The sequence below is a fragment of the Doryrhamphus excisus genome, linkage group LG17 (assembly GCF_037039965.1).
Source record: "Doryrhamphus excisus strain RoL-2023G ecotype Guam linkage group LG17, RoL_Dexc_Guam_v1.1, whole genome shotgun sequence".
Taxonomy (NCBI): domain Eukaryota; kingdom Metazoa; phylum Chordata; class Actinopteri; order Syngnathiformes; family Syngnathidae; genus Doryrhamphus; species Doryrhamphus excisus.
This window is the reverse complement of record NC_136373.1, coordinates 17,001,010-17,020,268: the sequence shown is the minus strand read 5'-3', so window position 1 is coordinate 17,020,268 and position 19,259 is coordinate 17,001,010. Positions and strand designations below refer to the sequence as shown.

General features: G+C 42.8%; 2 protein-coding genes and 1 long non-coding RNA gene across 5 annotated transcripts in view; 2 read left to right on the top strand and 1 right to left on the bottom strand.

Annotated features, from left to right (window-relative positions):
• The first annotated feature begins 26 nt into the window (after positions 1-26).
• On the top strand, positions 27-9,268 carry msh5 (mutS homolog 5). Its single transcript, XM_058085029.2, has 25 exons — positions 27-196; positions 404-511; positions 584-707; positions 779-859; positions 1,438-1,491; positions 1,567-1,688; positions 1,797-1,906; positions 1,994-2,029; positions 2,100-2,182; positions 2,290-2,335; positions 3,082-3,220; positions 3,317-3,379; positions 3,474-3,602; positions 4,382-4,454; positions 4,525-4,634; positions 4,697-4,777; positions 5,820-5,907; positions 5,989-6,056; positions 6,211-6,329; positions 6,411-6,537; positions 6,669-6,818; positions 7,007-7,081; positions 8,123-8,269; positions 8,393-8,604; positions 8,676-9,268. The coding sequence occupies exons 2-25, from the start codon at positions 428-430 to the stop codon at positions 8,791-8,793; spliced, it is 2,439 nt and encodes an 812-aa protein (XP_057941012.2). The 5' UTR covers positions 27-196; positions 404-427; the 3' UTR covers positions 8,794-9,268.
• LOC131137290 (protein Bouncer-like) lies at positions 5,819-14,163 on the bottom strand. 2 transcript variants are annotated; one of them, XM_078798288.1, is made up of 4 exons: positions 14,027-14,157; positions 9,608-10,234; positions 9,373-9,540; positions 5,819-9,283 (listed from the first exon to the last, which is right to left on the bottom strand). In XM_078798288.1, exons 3-4 carry the CDS (start codon positions 9,512-9,514, stop codon positions 9,060-9,062), a joined length of 366 nt encoding a protein of 121 aa, XP_078654414.1. In that variant the 5' UTR covers positions 9,515-9,540; positions 9,608-10,234; positions 14,027-14,157; the 3' UTR covers positions 5,819-9,059. The 2 variants fall into 2 exon arrangements, with proteins under 2 accessions (XP_078654414.1, XP_057941016.2); XM_058085033.2 differs by lacking the exon at positions 9,608-10,234 and having other exon boundaries at positions 14,027-14,163.
• LOC144902006 (uncharacterized) overlaps positions 13,183-19,259 on the top strand; it is an 11,743-nt gene continuing 5,666 nt past the window's right edge. Inside the window, exons 1-2 of one of the 2 annotated variants that reach the window (XR_013630232.1) lie at positions 13,183-13,557; positions 14,456-14,534. This is a non-coding gene — a long non-coding RNA (uncharacterized LOC144902006). Of the gene's footprint in view, positions 13,558-14,304; positions 14,383-14,455; positions 14,535-19,259 lie in introns of those variants that run through there. The other variant, XR_013630231.1, reaches the window with a different exon arrangement.

Here is a 19,259-nt window from a genome sequence, read left to right as displayed (position 1 = left end):
GAGCGCTGAGCCGGATGGCACTCCGTTGCTATGACAACGGAGTGAAGTGTCGTAAAAGCGGCGTGGCTTTTCCCTCCTCCGCCATTGAACGTTAGCATACGGCTAATGCTACACAGCAGTCGATAAAACCCGGATTCCCTCACTCTCTTTCCACCGTTAATTACTGCTTGCTGACATTTATCAGAGAGTTGACAATGTAAGTGTTATCTAACATTAATTATTTTTTTCCTAAATGTGTTTTTAACGAAGCAAAGTTGTAGCTTCTTGTCGCTAATTAGCAGCTGTCTGATTCGGACTGCTAGCCACAGGTGCAATGAAAATGTCACGTAATTATATACATTATTTTTTATTATTGACATATATCATGTTTGGGCGAGTTTTTATTTTTTAAATATAATTTTAGACAGTATTGGATTCAGACCTGTGAATGGCTGCTATGGAAGACTTGAGAGGAGGAGGAAGTGAAGGTCTCATATTTGCTTCCACCGAAGAAGAGGAGGACTCCTCCGAGGTTTGCTTCACTGTAAAAAGATAACATAATGGCACTCAACGCCATACATACGCTGTATATGTTTGTTTCTAGATTTTATTGAGCGTTTTGGCACAACATGATCAAGTGGGCCTCTGCTTCTATGACTGCAAAGACTCCTCCATTAACTACATGATGGATACTCCAGACAACCACGAGCTCCACCTGCTGGCGAGAAGTATGCATTGCACCAGTGGAGCATCTTCCTGAAGCATATTCATATATTCATATTTTGTCCTCATCGTTTAGTCATTCAGGAGATTAGTCCCCAAGTGATTATCACCAGCGCAAAGCAGGAGCGCTGCATGACCCGCTTCCTGCAACAACTTGGTGAGTTCATGGGAATAGACCCATCAATGCAGTTTATGTACACTGTATGGCAAATATTAATACTATAAAACAAATACATAATGTGTATAATAATGTAAGTGTTTTACAGATCTATTTCCAATGCAACACGCTCAACAAGAATATCATTCTGGGCTTTCTTGGGATCAGTCCAGTGAGATTGTACTGTATAAATGCATCAATTGTTTATAAATTTCTGTTTAAAAATGTATGTTTTACTCATCAAAGTAATAGGAAAAAAAATGACGATTCGGTTGGCACTAAATACTGCATTAAAAAAAAATTCTGTGACATATTTTTGTCACTCAATTTATTATTTAACGGGGAATCAACTTTATTTTCCTGTGTCTCTGGAGGATAATGAAGTTTGGGAATAGAAAAGGGAGTTAAAATGTGCCGGAGGAGTTGTTTTGTTGTGTTTTCGGACATGAGACAAGCTTTTTTTCTGGGTCAAGGCGATGATATGACATAAGTAGAGTGTGACGTTAAGAGTTAGTGAGTGATATGGGATAAAAACCTGTTTTGCTAGCTGCTTTTTTTGTGTGTCAAATTCCTTTCAGGGTCAAACCCAGACTACAAACCAGAAGTGGTTACCTATCCATATGTTGACTTTGGTAAACAAACACTCCAAAAAGGCTTTCCGCTATGTCTTGTTTCCAGTCTTCACATTTTGAATTTGAATGCGGTAGGTCTGGAACTCGGTAAGCAGAGGTTGCTTTTGGCCCATCTGCCTTTCCTGCCTGCCTCCATCTCAGAGCAAGAGAAGTTGGCCTACCTCTCCTCCTGTATCTCATTTGACTTCCCCCTCATGGTGAGCCAGCTGTTGATACCACATTCCAGCTCATGAAGTACCAGTTTTATAGCCTTTGTGTGTGTTTGTGTGTGTTTGTGTGTGTGTGTGATGGGGTTGGGGGGCTAGCTGAGGGCAGTTGGAGCTCTTTTAAAATGTCTGGACAGGAGGAGAGTGGGAGTTGAGCTGGAAGACAGCAGTGTCGGCGTTCCTATCCTGCATTTCCGTGCCTACACACTGTAAGACGCACATCAATAAACGGATTCATATTTTGTCATTTTCCAAATTAGCATTTTGCAAATGACTTTTTTTGTTCCCCAACCCAGTAAGGGTGTCGTTCACATTAACAAAGATGCATACAGGTGAGTGATACATTATATACAGTATATACTGTATGTCAGGCTGGTTGACGGGTCATTACATTTGCACCAGTGTCCTGCAGATCTTTAAATCAGAGCTCCACCCGTCAGTGTACAAGCTTCATTCGGGTGAAAAAGAAGGCTTTAGTCTTTATGGTATTTTGGCAAAGAAGCACCACACAATCTTCTCCAGATGAAGAGACATCAACATACATCAACGCACATACGCTGTATCGGCGCTTTTTCATTACGCTGTGTTTCAGGGATACTAAACTGCTGCAGGTGCAGGTTTGGCTCCAGACTGTTACGGTGAGTAACTCTGATAGGCTCAAACACGTGGCCCGCAGGACACTAGTTTGAGGCCCCCGCCTTGATATGAAAGTTTAATGTTAGTGTGGCCCGCGCAAGTTTGATATGGATGCTGTATGGTATCATGTACCCAGAAAAAAATTATTACGTTTGATTAATGTTCATGTTAAAGGTTAAATAACTGTTAATAGTTATCCTCCCTATCCGTGTGGAAGTGGTAAGTTTTTGGCTGTTTCAGTTGAAAGGAAATAACTTGAAGGCTACCGTTTAGGTCGCTAGCTCTCTAGTTTGCGAGTTAGCATTTGTCTCAAGACCCTGCAGTTGCGCAATATGTCGTAAATAAAAAGAGTATAAATGTGACTATAGTCGTGTTTTGTCATGTCTACAGGGCTCTAATAATGCTTTGTTAATTATAATCTGAAAAAAATAATTTGCCTGACCACTTCCACACGGATAGGGAGGATAACTATTAACAGTTATTTAACCTTTAACATGAACATTAATCAAACGTAATAATTTTTTCTGGGTACATGATACCATACAGCATCCATATCAAACTTGCGCGGGCCGCACTAACATTTTAACTTTCATATCAAGACGAGGGCCTCAAACTACTGTCCTGTGGGCCACATCTGGCCCGCGGGCCGCGTGTTTGAGACCCCTGATGTAATGTATACAGGGACGCAATCTAAACTCAATGTGTTGCTGTCGCTATTCACTATGAGCAATGTCTCTGTCTGCACCAGTCAGTGGTTCCTGCGTCCCACCGTGGACCTCGCCGTGCTACGCAGGAGACAGGAAGTTATCCGCTTCTTCGCATCGCCTCGGAACTCAGACTCCCTGAGCACCCTACAGTCGTCGCTACGCAACATCAGAAACATCCCAGTAATTACGACCGACCTACCTGTTTTGTTTTTTTTTTCCCAAAACTACATCTGTGATCGTTTCCCGCGCGTAAACATCGGATTGTGTGTGTTGCAGACACTTCTACACAGGATGTCTCTCTCACACACCAAAGTAACAGACTGGCAGAATCTCTACAAGGTTAAATCACCATGCAGGCAACGACTTATCTACAGTATGTTGTTTTACTGTGCGAGGGGAGGCTTGGTGTGTATTTTTTTATTTTTTTTTTTAGACCGTGTTCAGTGCCGTGTGTATCAGAGATACTGTGCGTCACCTGCCTCAGTCCGTTCATCTTTTCCGGGACATCAGCGAAGGCTTCTCTGATGACCTCCACCACATCGCCTCTCTCATCAGCCGTGTGGTACCAGATGAAATCTCATATCCATTCATTTTCTACCGCCTTTCCAAGGGTCGCGGGGGGTGCTGGAGCCTATCCCAGCTGTCTTCGGGCGTGAGACGGGGTACACCCTGGACTGGTGGCCAGCCAATCACAGGGCACATATAGACAAACAACCATTCACACTCACATTCATACCTATGGACAATTTGGTGTGGCCAATTAACCTAGCATGTTTTTGGAATGTGGGAGGAAACCGGAGTACCCGGAGAAAACCCACGCATGCACGGGGAGAACATGCAAACTCCACACAGAGATGACCGAAGGTGGGGAAAGACAAAATAAGAAGCCAAAAAGTTACCACTTCCACACAAAATAGGAGGAAAACTCATTCATTCATTTTCTACCACTTATCCTCACAAGGGTTGCGGGGGTGCTGGAGCCAATCCCAGCTCACTTTGGGGGCGAGAGGCGGGGTACACACTAGACTGGTGGCCAGCCAATCACAGGGCACATATAGACAAACAACCATTCACACTCACATTCATACCTATGGACAATTTGGAGTCGCTAATTAACCTAGCATGTTTTTGGAATGTGGGAGGAAACCGGAGTACCCGGAGACAACCCACGCATGCACGGGGAGAACATGCAAACTCCACACAGAGATGGCCGAGGGTGGAATTGAACCCTGGTCTCCTAGCTGTGAGGTCTGCGTGCTAACCACTTGTCCGCCGTGCCGCCCGAAATCTCATATCATCGCTTGTAATTATCACTTCATGAGACTTGTTGTTTAACTGCAGGTGGATTTTGAAACTAGTGTAACCGAGAACCGTTTCACCATCAAACCAAATGTAGATCCCGCAGTTGATGAAAGTGAGTGACGAGAGTGGGGGGGTGGCGCTCGAATGAGACTGTGTCTTATCTCTATTCTTTTCTCTATTAGAGAAAAGGCAGATGGCGGGCTTGTCCGACTTCCTAACCGATGTTGCCAGAAGAGAGCTGGAACACCTGGATGCCAACATACCCTCCTGCTGCGTCATCTACATCCCGCTGGTGTGTAAATATAAAAAAATAGACATGAACGTACTGATATTTATATGCGACTTTCTCACCAGATTGGATTCTTGCTCTCCATCCCTCGTCTGCCTACCATGGTAGAGAAAGAAGACTTTGAGTTAGTGGGGCTTGATTTCATGGTGGGTCCGTTATCTTCACATTTGACACGACCTCCAGCATGGTTTTCATTGCTGTGGCGGCTGAGTCAACGGCACCTCTGCCAGCTGCAGGGCATGATAACCTTAAAGGGGACCTATTGTGCTCATTTTCGCTCCTTTGTATTGAGCTGTGGGCTCCTATAGAGCAGCTACACACAATAACCCGCACAGAAAACTCTTTAGATTTAGCAGAATCTGCACCTATTTCCTTTTGATTTGTGCTTCCTGTCAAAGCGGTTCTAATTTATTCCAAACACGGCCCGCCTCCGGGCATGCCCACTCCGCTGTGATTGGCCACACGCCCAAAGTGCTTTCTCGCTATGATCCATGTAAGGATGTCCACCCCTCTTTGACATCACAAAGGGGCAGTTTTAAACTTCTTTCAGCGCTCACTTTGGCATGGTTTAACACAACATTCTTTGCTTTGTCTTAAAATGTTGGTTGCACTACTCAAACGTGTGCGTGTTTATAATTACTGGACTGTTTAACATGAATTCACCTTTCTTTGTGTGCTCCTTACCAGTATGACAACATTGGTTCTGCTGCAGTATCCCTTATTCAAAAAATCACCAATCATTATACATGTAAAGAAATCATTTGCGTTTAATGGGTTTTCACATTTAGGAAGTAACAGCCTCTTATTTATTATCCCTAACTTCCAATTAACAACCCGTAAATAATTCATACTGCTATAATTAGAGCATTTTGTGGTAATCAATTCCACACAGTGAATCCACAAATCCATTTATTGTGCCCAACCCTAATGGTTATCAATTCTTCTGGGGATGTTCCCAAGATCTCAGCATATCAGCCGCACGTTGCAGGATGCGTGATCTTAATGATCTTAATAGCTCAGATAGTGTCCGCGTCCAAAATATCGATACCACGGTCAGCGCTGATTGATTTTACTTGTGAAAAATGTTTAGGCTGCTCTAAGAGCTCTTTTTAATCAGCGTAAGAGTTTGTTGCCGTTCTGTTTTGACTTATGCTCATCGGTGTGTATGTTTGTTTGTGGCGAGGCCAGTTTCTATCAGAAGATCGACTCCACTACCGCAGCCAGAGGACGAAGGAGCTTGACGTGCTGCTGGGGGATTTGCACTGCGACATTAGAGGTTCTTGACACTGTATCTTGTATTTACAAAACATTTGTAAATATGCGCTCCTGGTATTAAATATTAGCCTGTATCCTCCAGACATGGAGATGACAGTCATGAGTCAGCTGCAGGACGCCATACTGGAGAGGAGCGCCGCCCTTTATAAGGTCATCTAATATCACAGCATTATGTACACTTTCACAATCTAATACAGCAGAAAAGCATGAAAAATATTCCTGTCAGTATGATACAGTCCAGACATATACAACTGTTACATTTAGGTTGCATTATTCTAAGTACGAATCCGTTCCTTCCTTGAAGGTTCTGAATTTGACCGCTGAGCTGGACTGTCTCATGGCGTTGAGCAAAGCCTCCCAGGAGTACGGCTACACCTCACCCAAGCTAGTCAACCAACGGAAGATATCCATCACTCAGGGCAGGTGGGCACTTGTCACACAAATGAAATACTTTTTTTTTTTTTTTTTTAAAAAGAGGCTTATTAATTGAAACACTGCTTCCAGACACCCGCTGCTGGAGCTGTGCTCTCCTGTTTTTGTGGCTAACCCGTTTGAGAGCTGTGAGTCGCAGGGCAGAGTCAAAATCATTACTGGACCCAACTCGTGCGGGAAGAGCATCTACCTCAAGCAGGTGAGAGGCGGGGTACGCCCTGTACTGGTTGATCTCCCAAGCTTCCCCTTGGATTCACCATTTGTACTTCTGAATCGCTGCTAATTCAGTCTTTTTTTTTTAAACCACATTTTTGTCAATGGGTTTGCTAGGTGGGTCTGATTGTGTTCATGGCTCTCATTGGCTCCGACGTGCCGGCAAAGGAGGCGGAGATCGGCCTGGTCGACGGAATATTTACCTGCTTGCAAGGCAGAGAGTCTGTGTCTGTAGGCCTCAGCACCTTCATGGTAGACCTGAACCAGGTAGACGAACACAACACTGTTGTGATACGTCTGTCTCAGGATGTGGAAATACAAAATAACATACGTAAAATAGATGACATGTCATTCTAATTGTCATCCAGGTGTACATCACTCTTCCATCGTCAGGACATTTTCACAAACACACATGTTTACCCAATATAATTATCTTTTTTCCCTCCATATTCCAGATGTCCCAAATACTGAACAGTGGCACCGGCAACTCATTAGTCCTCATCGATGAATTTGGAAAAGGGACAAACACTGTAAGGAGAATTAAACACACACTTATTAACATTAGGCGGTCCCAGTTAACATTTACCAATTTAAGGCGTGTCATGCATTAAATATGACCGTGTCATGCAGCCGCTTGGTGGGAAATGTTTCATAATATAATTGCCCTTTGAATTTTGCCATGTCACTCTTATCGTGTTATTTCCATATATATTAACTAATAAATCACACTGTTTCATGGTGGCCTACAACATATTGTTAGTCAAAAAAACATGCATATAAATATGCTAATTGTATTTTTCGCCATGATTAATCATTATAGCGGAAAAAGATCAAATATTTATTATAATAAGAAATGCAATAGCACAAGTAAAGTCCTCCCCTCCAATGAATGCCTTACATATGAACATATTCATAAGCTTCTATTTGACGTGTTCATTGCACTAGTATTCTTTTTAAGTATCTGCAATAACACCAGCAGGAGGCAGGTTTTGTTTTCTGCCTCAGAGGCAACACTAAGATGAGATGCTTTATTACCAGCAAAGTCACGGCTGCACTAACCATCTAGGAGACAACATTTCAGCCTGACTGCAGACTTTTGTAGCCCCTTTCACACAGAGATCCTGCAAAATAGCCGTAATAATAAGATGAATGGCCATAATTAGATTAAAACATTAATCTTGGTGATGTCAAATTATGATAACTATTTTATTAAAATGCTAAAAATATATTTACATATAGCATATTTAAACTCAAAGCTTTGGATTATTCATTATTAATAGCAGATCATCTTTTTTCTTTACATTTTTGACTTGCTCTATTGTTCCCATTTTTGCTGTTTTACTTGTACAACCTGCCACGGCCAGGCCGCACTTTGGACACCCCCTGCCCTAGAAAGTCATAGATACAAATGACATCACATGTCAGCGCTAAGATGATTGATTTTGTCAACAACATAAAATGTCCATTTTGTCTGTGATCTACTTCTTTGCATTTGAGTCGTGTCATTTGTGCTCAACGTCAAGGCTGTTGTGTGATTTGTCTTCTTCTTCCTTCGCCTGTGCCTCTTACAGGTGGATGGCTTGTCCTTGCTGGCAGCCACCATCTCTCACTGGCTGAGAAAAGCTCCTGCAGATGTTCCTCATGTCCTGCTGGCCACTAACTTCCACAGTTTGCTGCAGCTGGGCCTTTTACCCACGTCCGGCCTGCTGTCTCTTCTGGTACTAGCAGATGCTCTCACTGCAATATTTAAACCTCCAGCCTGCAGCGTGTGAGCGCAGGAAGACCGAAATAGCGTGCCGGAGAGCTTGTTGGAACTCGTGAAGACTCTGCTTGTGTTTCAGACTCTCGAGACGGAGACGGACGGGGATGATTTGGTGTTTCTGTACCAACTGAAGGAAGGCATCTGCCAGTGTAGCTACGCGGCCAACGTGGCAAGATTAGCCGGCCTGCCTGCCAATCTCGTACAGAGAGGCGTGGAGGTGTCTGAGCTCTACAGGACAGGAAGACCCATCAAACGTGTTGACAGCGCGTCATCGGATGAGCAGGCCAACAGGTTTGTGTGACTCTCTTGTTTAGTCGTGTGTGTTGGACATGCCGGGGTGTGTGTTTCTGCTGCCGACTCAGGTGCAGGACTGTTGTGGAGAGATTTATGAGCCTGGATCTGGAAGACGAAAACGTGGATTTGCAGAGCTTTATGAAGGAGGAGGTTCTGCCCTCTGCTGGACAGCTGCCGAACAACTGACCTGTGCTGCTGGAACGCAGGTTCCAAATAAGGTTCCGAATACTAGCAAAGAATTCTGATGCTTTTCTTCATCTAAAAACAAGCTGTTAAATATACTTTCATGTGTTATCCTGTTATATGAAAGGGTTGTACGCTAAATTGTGTTCTGCAAACTTGTCGGATGTTGTTTTTCAAGCCTGTGCAACTGGTAAATTGTCACCTTCACCATGTGGGTGTAGTCCCTTTTTTTGTATTGGCAGCACACAGTGAATAAACATTGGCTTCTCTCAGTGTGCGGAGGCCCCTGCAAAGTGCCAGGACATCATGAACGCGACAGTGATGCAGAAAAGTGTGTCGGCCTGAAGTCCGAACGCCGCGTTGCAGAAGGAGGCGTCGCAGCAGCGTTTGGTCATGACAAAGATGGTGTTGTTGGAGAAGAGCTCCACGGTGGTCTCCACGTCGCACTCCTCTGCTTTCACGCAGCCCAACGTCTTGACATCCAGGACGTCAGCTGAGTGGGTGGGGGGGGGGGGGGGGTTATAAAACATGACAAGCTTCTTTAACACAACAGGTACTAAAATAGTACAATAGGCAACGTACCTGCCTTCCCGTGACCGGTGAAGCAACGCTCCCCGGGGCTGCAGTCGGTTTCTGTAGTGTAGCAGGCATCCCAGAAACCCAGGTCGCAACGAAAGCACTGCAGAAGCTCCTCCTCTTCCTCAAGTCCTTCTGCGTTCATCATCTGCTCCAGAGGCTCCTCTTCCTCACCTGCGCCCACACAGGTACTGTTGACGTACTCTTGACAAACCTCACAAGAACGATTGTGCAAGCTCACCCAATGACTAGTATCACGCAAAAGCGAGTACACGCCTACACGAATCAGCCACCATTTGTATTACAGTCCATCTTCTCAAGAGCCAATGTGATAGAAATGAAACAGTTATACGCTCTATCTGGCAACACAAGTAGCAAGATCAGCACAGGTGATGGAATTGAGTGCTGATGGTAGGTTTCCTCAAGCAGACACGTCATCATGGAGGAGTGGAAGAGGATTCCAGAAAGAAGCTGTGCAGCTTTGGTAAATTCCATGTCTAAGAGGATTAAGGCGGCGCTAGATAACAATGGTGATAAATAGTGACACCAAGGACATGCTCATTGTGAGGATGCTATTCTAGTCCATGTACTGCTATTCAAGCTGTACGTTGACTACTCTAAATTATAGTATGCAAGTTTCGTTTCTCTCGTGTTGCCTTTGAGAAGATGGAATAAATGTGTGTGGTGTCCAGTTCCCTCGCTAATGTGAGGTCCTACTGTAAGAGGTGTCCTAAACATTGTTAAGGAGCTTCATTCTGTTGAGCGCTCCAACATCTCAAGAGATGCTTTGTTTATTCTCCAGCGGTCTGGAATTTGTTTGGGTGATTTGTGTTGTTCGGGGATGGCTTCTGGGTCTTAGGGCAGCATCCTGTTTTAATAAGCAGACAGATGGCGGGGACAAAACAGAAAAGAGTTGGCATCGTGTATAACAAAGCCTTAACCCTCCAAGAATGTGCAGTATAATAGATATAATAGATGTGCTGTCGTGCATTTACTCCCAAGAATCCAAACAGACGACTTCCCTCACAATTAGTCATGTGTTGGCAGTGTGTGTGTGACGGAGAGAAAGGGTGAGAAAGAGAAAGACATCAAAGCAGCAGCTAAATTGAAAAATGGAGGGTTTTCCCCTACAATTGTTAAGTACTCTTCAGCAACGTTTATTTAAGAACTGCAGAAGAGAACCAGCATTTATTTGAGGAAAGGAGGCTTTATTTGTATGTTTTTTATAACATTTACAGAATAATCATTAGTTTTTCATTAGTTCCTCAGTAACTACTCTAAATTCATGCACCTTCGTTCCTCAGTAACTACTTATTAGTTCCTCAGTAACTACTCTAAATTAATGCGCCTTTGTTCCTCAGTAACTACTTATTAGTTCCTCAGTAACTACTCTAAATTCATGTGCCGAGTACCTCAGTAACTTCTTATTAGTTCCTCAGTTACTACTCTAAATTAATGCACCTTTGTTCCTCAGTAACTACTTTAAATTCATGCACCTTTGTTCCTCAGTAACTACTTATTAGTTCCTCAGTAACTGCTCTAAATTCATGTGCCTTCGTTCCTCAGTAACTACTTATTAGTTCCTAAGTAACTGCTCTAAATTCATGTGCCTTCGTTCCTCAGTAACTACTTATTAGTTCCTCAGTAACTGCTCTAAATTCATGTGCCTTCGTTCCTCAGTAACTACTTATTAGTTCCTAAGTAACTGCTCTAAATTCATGTGCCTTCGTTCCTCAGTAACTACTTATTAGTTCCTCAGTAACTGCTCTAAATTCATGTGCCTTCGTTCCTCAGTAACTACTTATTAGTTCCTCAGTAACTGCTCTAAATTCATGTGCCTTTGTTCCTCAGTAACTACTTATTAGTTCCTCAGTAACTGCTCTAAATTCATGTGCCCGAGTACCTCAGTAACTTCTTATTAGTTCCTCAGTAACCACTCTAAATTCATGTGCCCGAGTACCTCAGTAACTTCTTATTAGTTATTTGCATGCCTTAGTTCCTCAGTAACTACTTTAGTTCATCAGTAACTACTCTAAATTCACATTCCTTAGTTCCTCAGTAACTACTTATTAGTTCCTCTGTAACTAATGTAAATTCACGTGCCTTAGGTCCTCAGTAACTAATCTAAATTAATGTGCCTTAGTTTCTCAGTAACTACTTATTAGTTCCTCATTAGTTTTTCATTAGTTCCTCAGTAACTACTCTAAATTCATGTGCCTATATTGATGTGCCTCAGCCATGAGCTCTTCATTAGTTCCTGTGTTACTGTATTTTTGTGTACGTATTGTAAAGTGAGACATGCTGTTTCATACATGATATTTTTTTGTCAAGCATTGAGCATTTTTTGTCAGGCCCTCGAATGCATCGTGACTCCGATTCCATCAGTTCCTGCATCATCTGTCATTAGTGGTGAGTACCTGTACATGATGTACTTTACATGTACTCAATAGTTGTGGGAGGCATATTTAGGGCTTAAACCTGGATTGTGTCCTAAGTGAACAATGGCAATTGAAGAGAAAAGGGGAGGGTTATGTTGCTGAATATAATCTAATAATTACAACAGTCAGGTTTTTAATGCAAATGCTAATCCGACATTGTAGTGGAACGGCAACATGAAGCTAGCAGGAGGGTGGGTAGATCGTGTCTATTACGTATTACCTATTATGTACTTTACGCTAATGTGCTGGGCTGTCTTTGACTTGTTGATGTTCTTGTTGGCTGACAGAGACACTGCTATGAGATAATGAAGCACAGCCAACGAATGCACTTTATGTGTGTGATAAAACTCAGCAGTCGTAACATTTATCAGAGATGCCCTGGCTGGTCCACCGGTAACACAAACCACATTACCAAACATGCCATGACTTATTCTGTCGCATGAACGGCGAGAGATGACACACAGATGGCTACACGGGTAGTGTTGCCAGATGGGAAAATGACAAATTATCACACTAGATTCTTAGCATTCATGTATTTTGAGAAAAAATATCATACACACCTTATTTGTTTGGTTTTTTAATGACCATGAACAACAGAAAAAAATTGACTAGCACTGATTTAGCATTTGAACAGAAAAGTCATCATTTGTCTTTCTGGGCACAGTTTTCTCCGCAAGCGTGGTGATGAACGAGGTGACTTAGTCCTGCCGCCTGTGAGTCGTTATTTCACGAGGCACTTCTGACATCTGGTAAAGTCAGTGTTGTTTAATCCAATGCTATAAAAGCCAAAGTGAGTCCACACTTGCTGGCGGAAGACATTTATAGCGGCTGTATTTTAATAATAATAATAAAAAAAGATACACAACAAGAGCGTATCGATAATCAATAAAACATCATTTGTAGTAAATAAATATTTACTAATGCCCACTAATGTGCTGCAGGCTTGCCAAGACTGTAACAAAGATTCTATTCCTCATCCGAAAAAAACGACGTAGCTTTGTTCGTTCTTCTTAAGCTGTTATTTTAAGGAACAACTACCAACAACAACTTATGGACTAAAAAGCCTCAGAGCTCATTTGGTTGCAGAGTGGCTGCTTGATCCCGTAAGATGAGTTTCAGCTGAACTCTTCATCCGCCCTCATCTCGTTAGCTGTGGCAAGCTCAGGTCCTCTCAGCAGACACAACAAGACACTCATTGTTTTAACACTTTTAACCCTAACGTTGCAAAAGTTGTAGTGTAACTTCAATGGAAGCTTAATATTTATACTGCAATACTGTTACTTCTTTGGCACGTTGAATGTGTAATGTCATAGACATTTGAATGGGTCCGAGCAGTTGGGAGAAAGTCAGTGTTTTGAAAGTCTCTGGAAAGTCTCAAGTCTTTCATTCCAAGTCTCAAGACTGGCAAGTCATGATTCAGAAAGGTCGAGTCAAGTCTCAAGTCATTGACAAATACAATGAATGCATTTGAATTGTTTTATTTTTAAAGGGGACCTAAGAATGTTGTATTCTAGAGTTAAATGATGCCAAATCGTCAGATAATGAGGTTTGCACTTTTGGAAGTAAATTTTGGATTTCGGTTTTACAGAGTCCTGGGTTCTACTGACATCAACGTGATCCAGACAAACAAAGACCTACGATCCAAAAATCCTCTGGAACTGTTGGGAGTGTGGCCGATCACAGCGGAGTGGGCGTACCTAGAGAGACCGTTTGGGTGGGAAGCAGGAAGTCAATTGAAATACTGCAGAACGAGGTGCAGAATCTGGAAGATCTAGAAAGCTTTCTGTGCAGTCATCGTGTGTAGCTGCTTTAGTCAGAGTCCAATACAAAGCTCCGAAAATTAGCTTAATAGGTCCCCTTTAAATAAAATAAGACAAGAGTGACAAGACTCAGGATGCAACCTGTGCATCTTTCTTCTTAAACCTGATTGGACGTTAATAAATGGATTCGATATGGAAGAGTCTGTGGGAAAATGTGTTGTCTTGCTGATAACATGCAAACTCCACACAGAGATACTTAAGATCTCCTGACTGTGTGGCCAACATGCTAACCACTCAAGTCGAGTCCAAAGTCATCAAAAGCTTCAAATTGCAAGACATAAACCAGTAAGTGTAACTGGTCATTTTACCAGTTCTTTAACATATCCTGGAGGAGGCGGCGAAGCTGTTTCGCTGTATAGCTCAAGAAAACCGTAGACCGAACATCAGTAATCCGAACCTTACCTTGAGCCGACATGAGCATCACGATAGCAAAAAGGCAAAACGTTAGTCCCTTCATTGTCAGTGGGATACTTTTCCTATTGTGTGCACCATGAGGGCTGCAAAGGAGAGCAGGGGGCGGACTTCAAATTGGATTAGTCAGTCATGCCTCTGCTTTCAGGATCAGCACTAATCAGCTGCTGCTGTATACCTGAAAATTAGCATCAGCCTATCACAACAAGAGACGATAACAATGGCGACAAGCAACGGCTTAGTGTGTTTACTTCAATGTCAGAGATTTGGTTTCATTAGTGTGTCGTACAGTATGAATGGCACATATGAAGCTCATTTGCACTGTTGTTGTTGTTGGTGTTTCGTAGGTGAATCGAAATGAACATTTTCAGCCTGCAACATCACGCTCACCAGTTCATGGCTTGTGTTTCTCTCTTCCAGAAGAGGAAAACTGCATGTGTCCTGAGTCAGCGCTCGGATAAGAGGCTTACATCCTACTGTCCGTCTGCTTAGATACACGGTACCACACACACATACACATACATATGTATACTCCGGAGGTGAGGATTTGATTCAGTTATATTCACAATGCAGCATGAAAACTGCATTGCTTGGATTATATAACTGCCGCACACACTCACAAATAGTACATAAGAGAGCAAGAGCAGTTGTTTTTTTTGTTTTTTTTTTGCTTACAGGAGATGTTATGCTGTGTGCATAAAGGTACTGAAATTGTCCAGTCAGTGTATTCGACTGCAGCTAAACTTTATCCAAAGCGTTGATATGAATATTTCACACTAAATATCCTCCCAGGTAACACTGTTAAATGTTCACAGTACACAAGGCAATTTCATCCAAAAAGAAAACGTTATTATCCAACAAAATGTATGCCGGCGGTCATGGAAAAAATGATGAGACCACCCTTGTTTCTACAGTTTCTTGTTCATTTGAATGCCTGGCACAACTAAAGGTTGCTTTATTTGGACAAATATAATAACGACGACAAAAATAGCTCATGCGAGTTTATTCTTTTGATAGCTATTCATGTAAGAACTTCAGTCATTTGGGTTATTGTCAAGAAAGCCGGGCTGCACGGCGGTCGAGTGGTTAGCGCGCAGAGTAGGAGTTTGCATGATCTCCCCGTGCATGCGTGGGTTTTCTCCGGGTACTCCGGTTTCCTCCCACATTCCAAAAACATGCTAGGTTAATTAGCGACTCCAAATTGTCTATAGGTATGAATGTGAGTGTGAATGGTTGTTTGTCTATATGTGCCCTGTGATTGGCTGGCCACCAGTCCAGAGTGTATCCCGCCTCTTGGCCGTAGACAGCTGGGATAGGCTCCAGCAACCCCTGCAACCCTTGTGAGGAAAAAGCGGTAAAAAATGAATGAATGAATACACTGGGGTGGCACAGTGTCCAAATAAATGTACCTTTGGTTGTAAAATGCGTTCAAATTGATCAATAAACTGAAGGAATATCATTTTTTCCATGACTGTATATGCAAAAAAAACCAGTGATGTCCATAATTCCATATTTCCTCAAATAGCGACCAGGGTGTGGGTTTATTGAGACCACAGAAAAGCAGTTTACGACCTTGTAAATCCTGTTCTAACATCATTACAACCCCCCCCCCCCCCAGACATGAACTAAAACCCATATGGTCGCCTTTACATCTACACTATATATAATATAGCAGATAAGTAAATAAGCCATTTAAGACAGAAATAAGACTTGTGCTTGTAAATGTGTTGTCTGGGGGGGCGAGTGGAGGGCGAACAGGAAGTGTTTTTATTATTGTGCCTGTTGTGAGATAATGCAAAGTCTGGTGATTGTGTGTCTTACTGACACCTAGTGACCAGTGTGGAATACTACATATCATTCGTAGTGTCTTTGAATACATCGTCTCAATGCCTTTATGTATTTATTTAGTTTGGTCATTTTTTATGATTGAAAATGCAGAATTTAGACAAAAAAATGCATATTTTTGACTAATAATATTACTATATTATAATGTATTTGTTTATATATATATATATATATTTAAAATAGTATTTATTTATAACATATAAAATATTTAAAACAACATTATTTGTCTGGTAGAAGTAGCGTGAACTGATCACTTTCTTGAATGTTTCACACATATCTCGCCGAGAATGAGATGTCATTGCTTGTGTGTGTGTGTGTGTGTGTGTGTGTGTGTGCGTGTGTGCGTGTGTGCGTGTGTGCGTGCGCCATCTTTCTGAGCAACTCGTGTGAAGGAGGCTGGCAGCTTGTTTCAAGATGCACTCGCACCTTCGCTAACTTCCTGCTGCCGCAGAATCATAGCATCTCCACACAGCCTGCCCACACACACACAAAAAGACCTCAGCTGCGTGTTGGGGGGGGGCTGGGGGGGTGGAGAGATGCAAATGACTGTACACTTCAGCAGTGAGAAAACACACTCGGTGTAAAAGCCCTAAAGCCGCCATTAAAAGCCATCTCCTGCAGTAAGAGGAAGAAGCCAAAAGCGACACACCTGCTGGAGCTTTTGGAATAAAGTATATGATGGAGATGATGGCGGGATGAAAAGGTCAAGACGGTGGGAGAGCCAAGCTTTGCTGACTTCTGCTGCGTCAGGGAAAACTCAATAGCTTCTTTGGAATTTCTCCCCCCCCCTTTTAAATGCCATCCTTCTTTTCCGTCCCAGCGCTAATTGAAATTCTTTAACACCTCTCCTGACCGCACGGAAAGAAGAGGAAAAAAGACGGTGAAGCAGCTGACATTGTGAATTTAAAGAAGAATGCAAAAAGCAGCGGCTGGTATTTTTAGCCTGAGCAGTAGGTGTGGAGTGAGAGGAGTGTGGCCTTAACGTGCCATCTCTCCTTTAGACCATTTCCTCCGATAAAGACCAGATGATACCACGCCTGCGATAAGATACGCACTCATTTGGCAGCTAATCTGCCTCATCCTCTTAAAACGGACTCTCTCCGAGCGAGCGTTAGCAAACCCCCCCGCCTGGAAGAGCCCATCCTATATCAAATAGGTTTAAGAAGACAGCTGGGATAGGCTCCAGCACCCCCGCAACCCTCGTGAGGATAAGCAGTAGAAAATGAATGAATGAGTTCTCCTCCTATTTTGTGTGGAAGTGGTAACTTTTTGGCTTCTTATTTTGTCTTTCCCCACCGCCGGCCATCTCTGTGTGGAGTTTGCATGTTCTCCCCGTGCATGCGTGGGTTTTCTCCCGGCACTCCGGTTTCCTCAAACATTCCAAAAACATGCTAGGTTAATTAGCGACTCCAAATTGTCCATAGGTATGAATGTGAGTGTGAATGGTTGTTTGTCTATATGTGCCTTGTGATTAGCTGGCCACTAGTCCAGGGTGTACCCCACCTCACGCTCTAAGAAGACAGCTGGGATAGGCTCCAGCACCCCCCGCGACCCTCGTGAGGATAAGCGGTAGAAAACGAATGAATGAATGAGTTCTCCTCCTATTTTGTGTGGAAGTGGTAACTTTTTGGCTTCTTATTTTGTCTTTCCCCACCGCCAGCCATCTCTGTGTGGAGTTTGCATGTTCTACCCGTGCTTGCGTGGGTTTTCTCCGGGTACTCCGTTTTCCTCCCACGTCAGAGGTGTGACAGAGGCAGGACGGGGACTGTGTGAAAGGGAATACCGGAAAGCCGGAACAGGGGTGTGAAGTTTCTAACTTGAGGGCGTCCAGACTTTTTCCAGTGAGGGGGCTCACATAAACCAACACATGTAGGTATGCTAAGCTAAAGTTAAAAACTAAAAGTGAAAAAGCCTATTATTTTTTTTTATGCTGTTTTTGAGTTTTATGAGTTTTATGAGTTTTTTTACCCAAATATCTCAACTTTCTTCTTAAATAATTAATTAATAATGAAATAATTAATTTTCTCTTGTAATATGATGACTTCATTCCCATAATATTTTGACTCCATTCACATATTAGAACACATTTTTACAAAAATTACAACTTTATTTGTTTTGATTGTCATAATATTACAACAACTCAATGCTATGGCAGTATTTGTCCTCATAATATTATGAATTGGGCCGCACGGTGGTTGAGTGGTTAGCATGTAGGTCACACAGTCCAGACATTAGGGAGACATGGGTTCGAATCTCGGCTTGGGCTCGGTTTTTCTCCGGTTTCCTCCCACATTCCAAAAACATTGACTCCAAATTGATAGGTATGAATGTGAGTGTGAATGGTTGTTTGTCTATATGTGCCCTGTGATTGGCTGGCCACCAGTCCAGGGTGTACCCCGCCTCTCGCCCTAAAACAGCTGGGATAGGCTCCAGCATACCTGCGAGGATATTGAAAATGCATGTATGGAATATTACAAATTTAGTCTTGTAAAATAAGATATTGTTAGTTAAGATAAGATTTTGTTAGTTTTTCATAATATTTTGACATCTTTATGCTACTAGCATGATGTTATTTTTGATGTAATTATGACATCGTAATGTATGTAAATGTATGGTTTTAACAATTTTGTCAATTATTTGTATTGTTTATATATTGTTTAGTTTTTACTATTTTTAGAATGTGCTGCTAGCCAATAAAAAAAGCCCGCTGGCCACACTTTGGACACCCCTGCTATAGCACACAATGCAATAATCAAATACCTCACAAGTATTTCTATCATCACAGCAAAGAAGTCGTTTTTTGGAAGACAGATTTTGTCTTATGAAACGCAAACAAACACAGCAGTGCCCCAATTTACTGGGTTCTGAAAGACACATAAATGCACCGTCTCCCGTTATGGCTCTGATGCCTCAATATTTTATGACACAGGATGTACTATTATGTATTATTATTACACAATTTTGCAACACCGGCAAATAAATGCCTGCTCTCCTGTTACGGCTCTGATGCGCCATTTTTCCAACACGGGATCTGACGCCGCATCCTAAATTATGCGGCGTCCCAGCGTACACGGGGGGTGGGGGTGTAGAGGCAGGACGGCGGCTGTGTGAAATTGCGATGTTTCAGACGTGTGAAAGACTCAGGCGTCTTCTCAGGACGGCGGATGTGTGAAAGGGGACAGCGGAAGAGGGTGCAAAGTTCAACACTCACTTCCCCCACCCTGCGTTGAAAGCAGCTGTCCGCCGCGTGACGGGAATCGTACACATCGGCCATGTCGATGGGTGGACATATTAGCTTCTCTGTATGACGCAAGGGCGGCATGGCGGGCCATGTGGCTAACGCACAGACCTCACAGCTAGGAGACCAGGGTTCAATTCC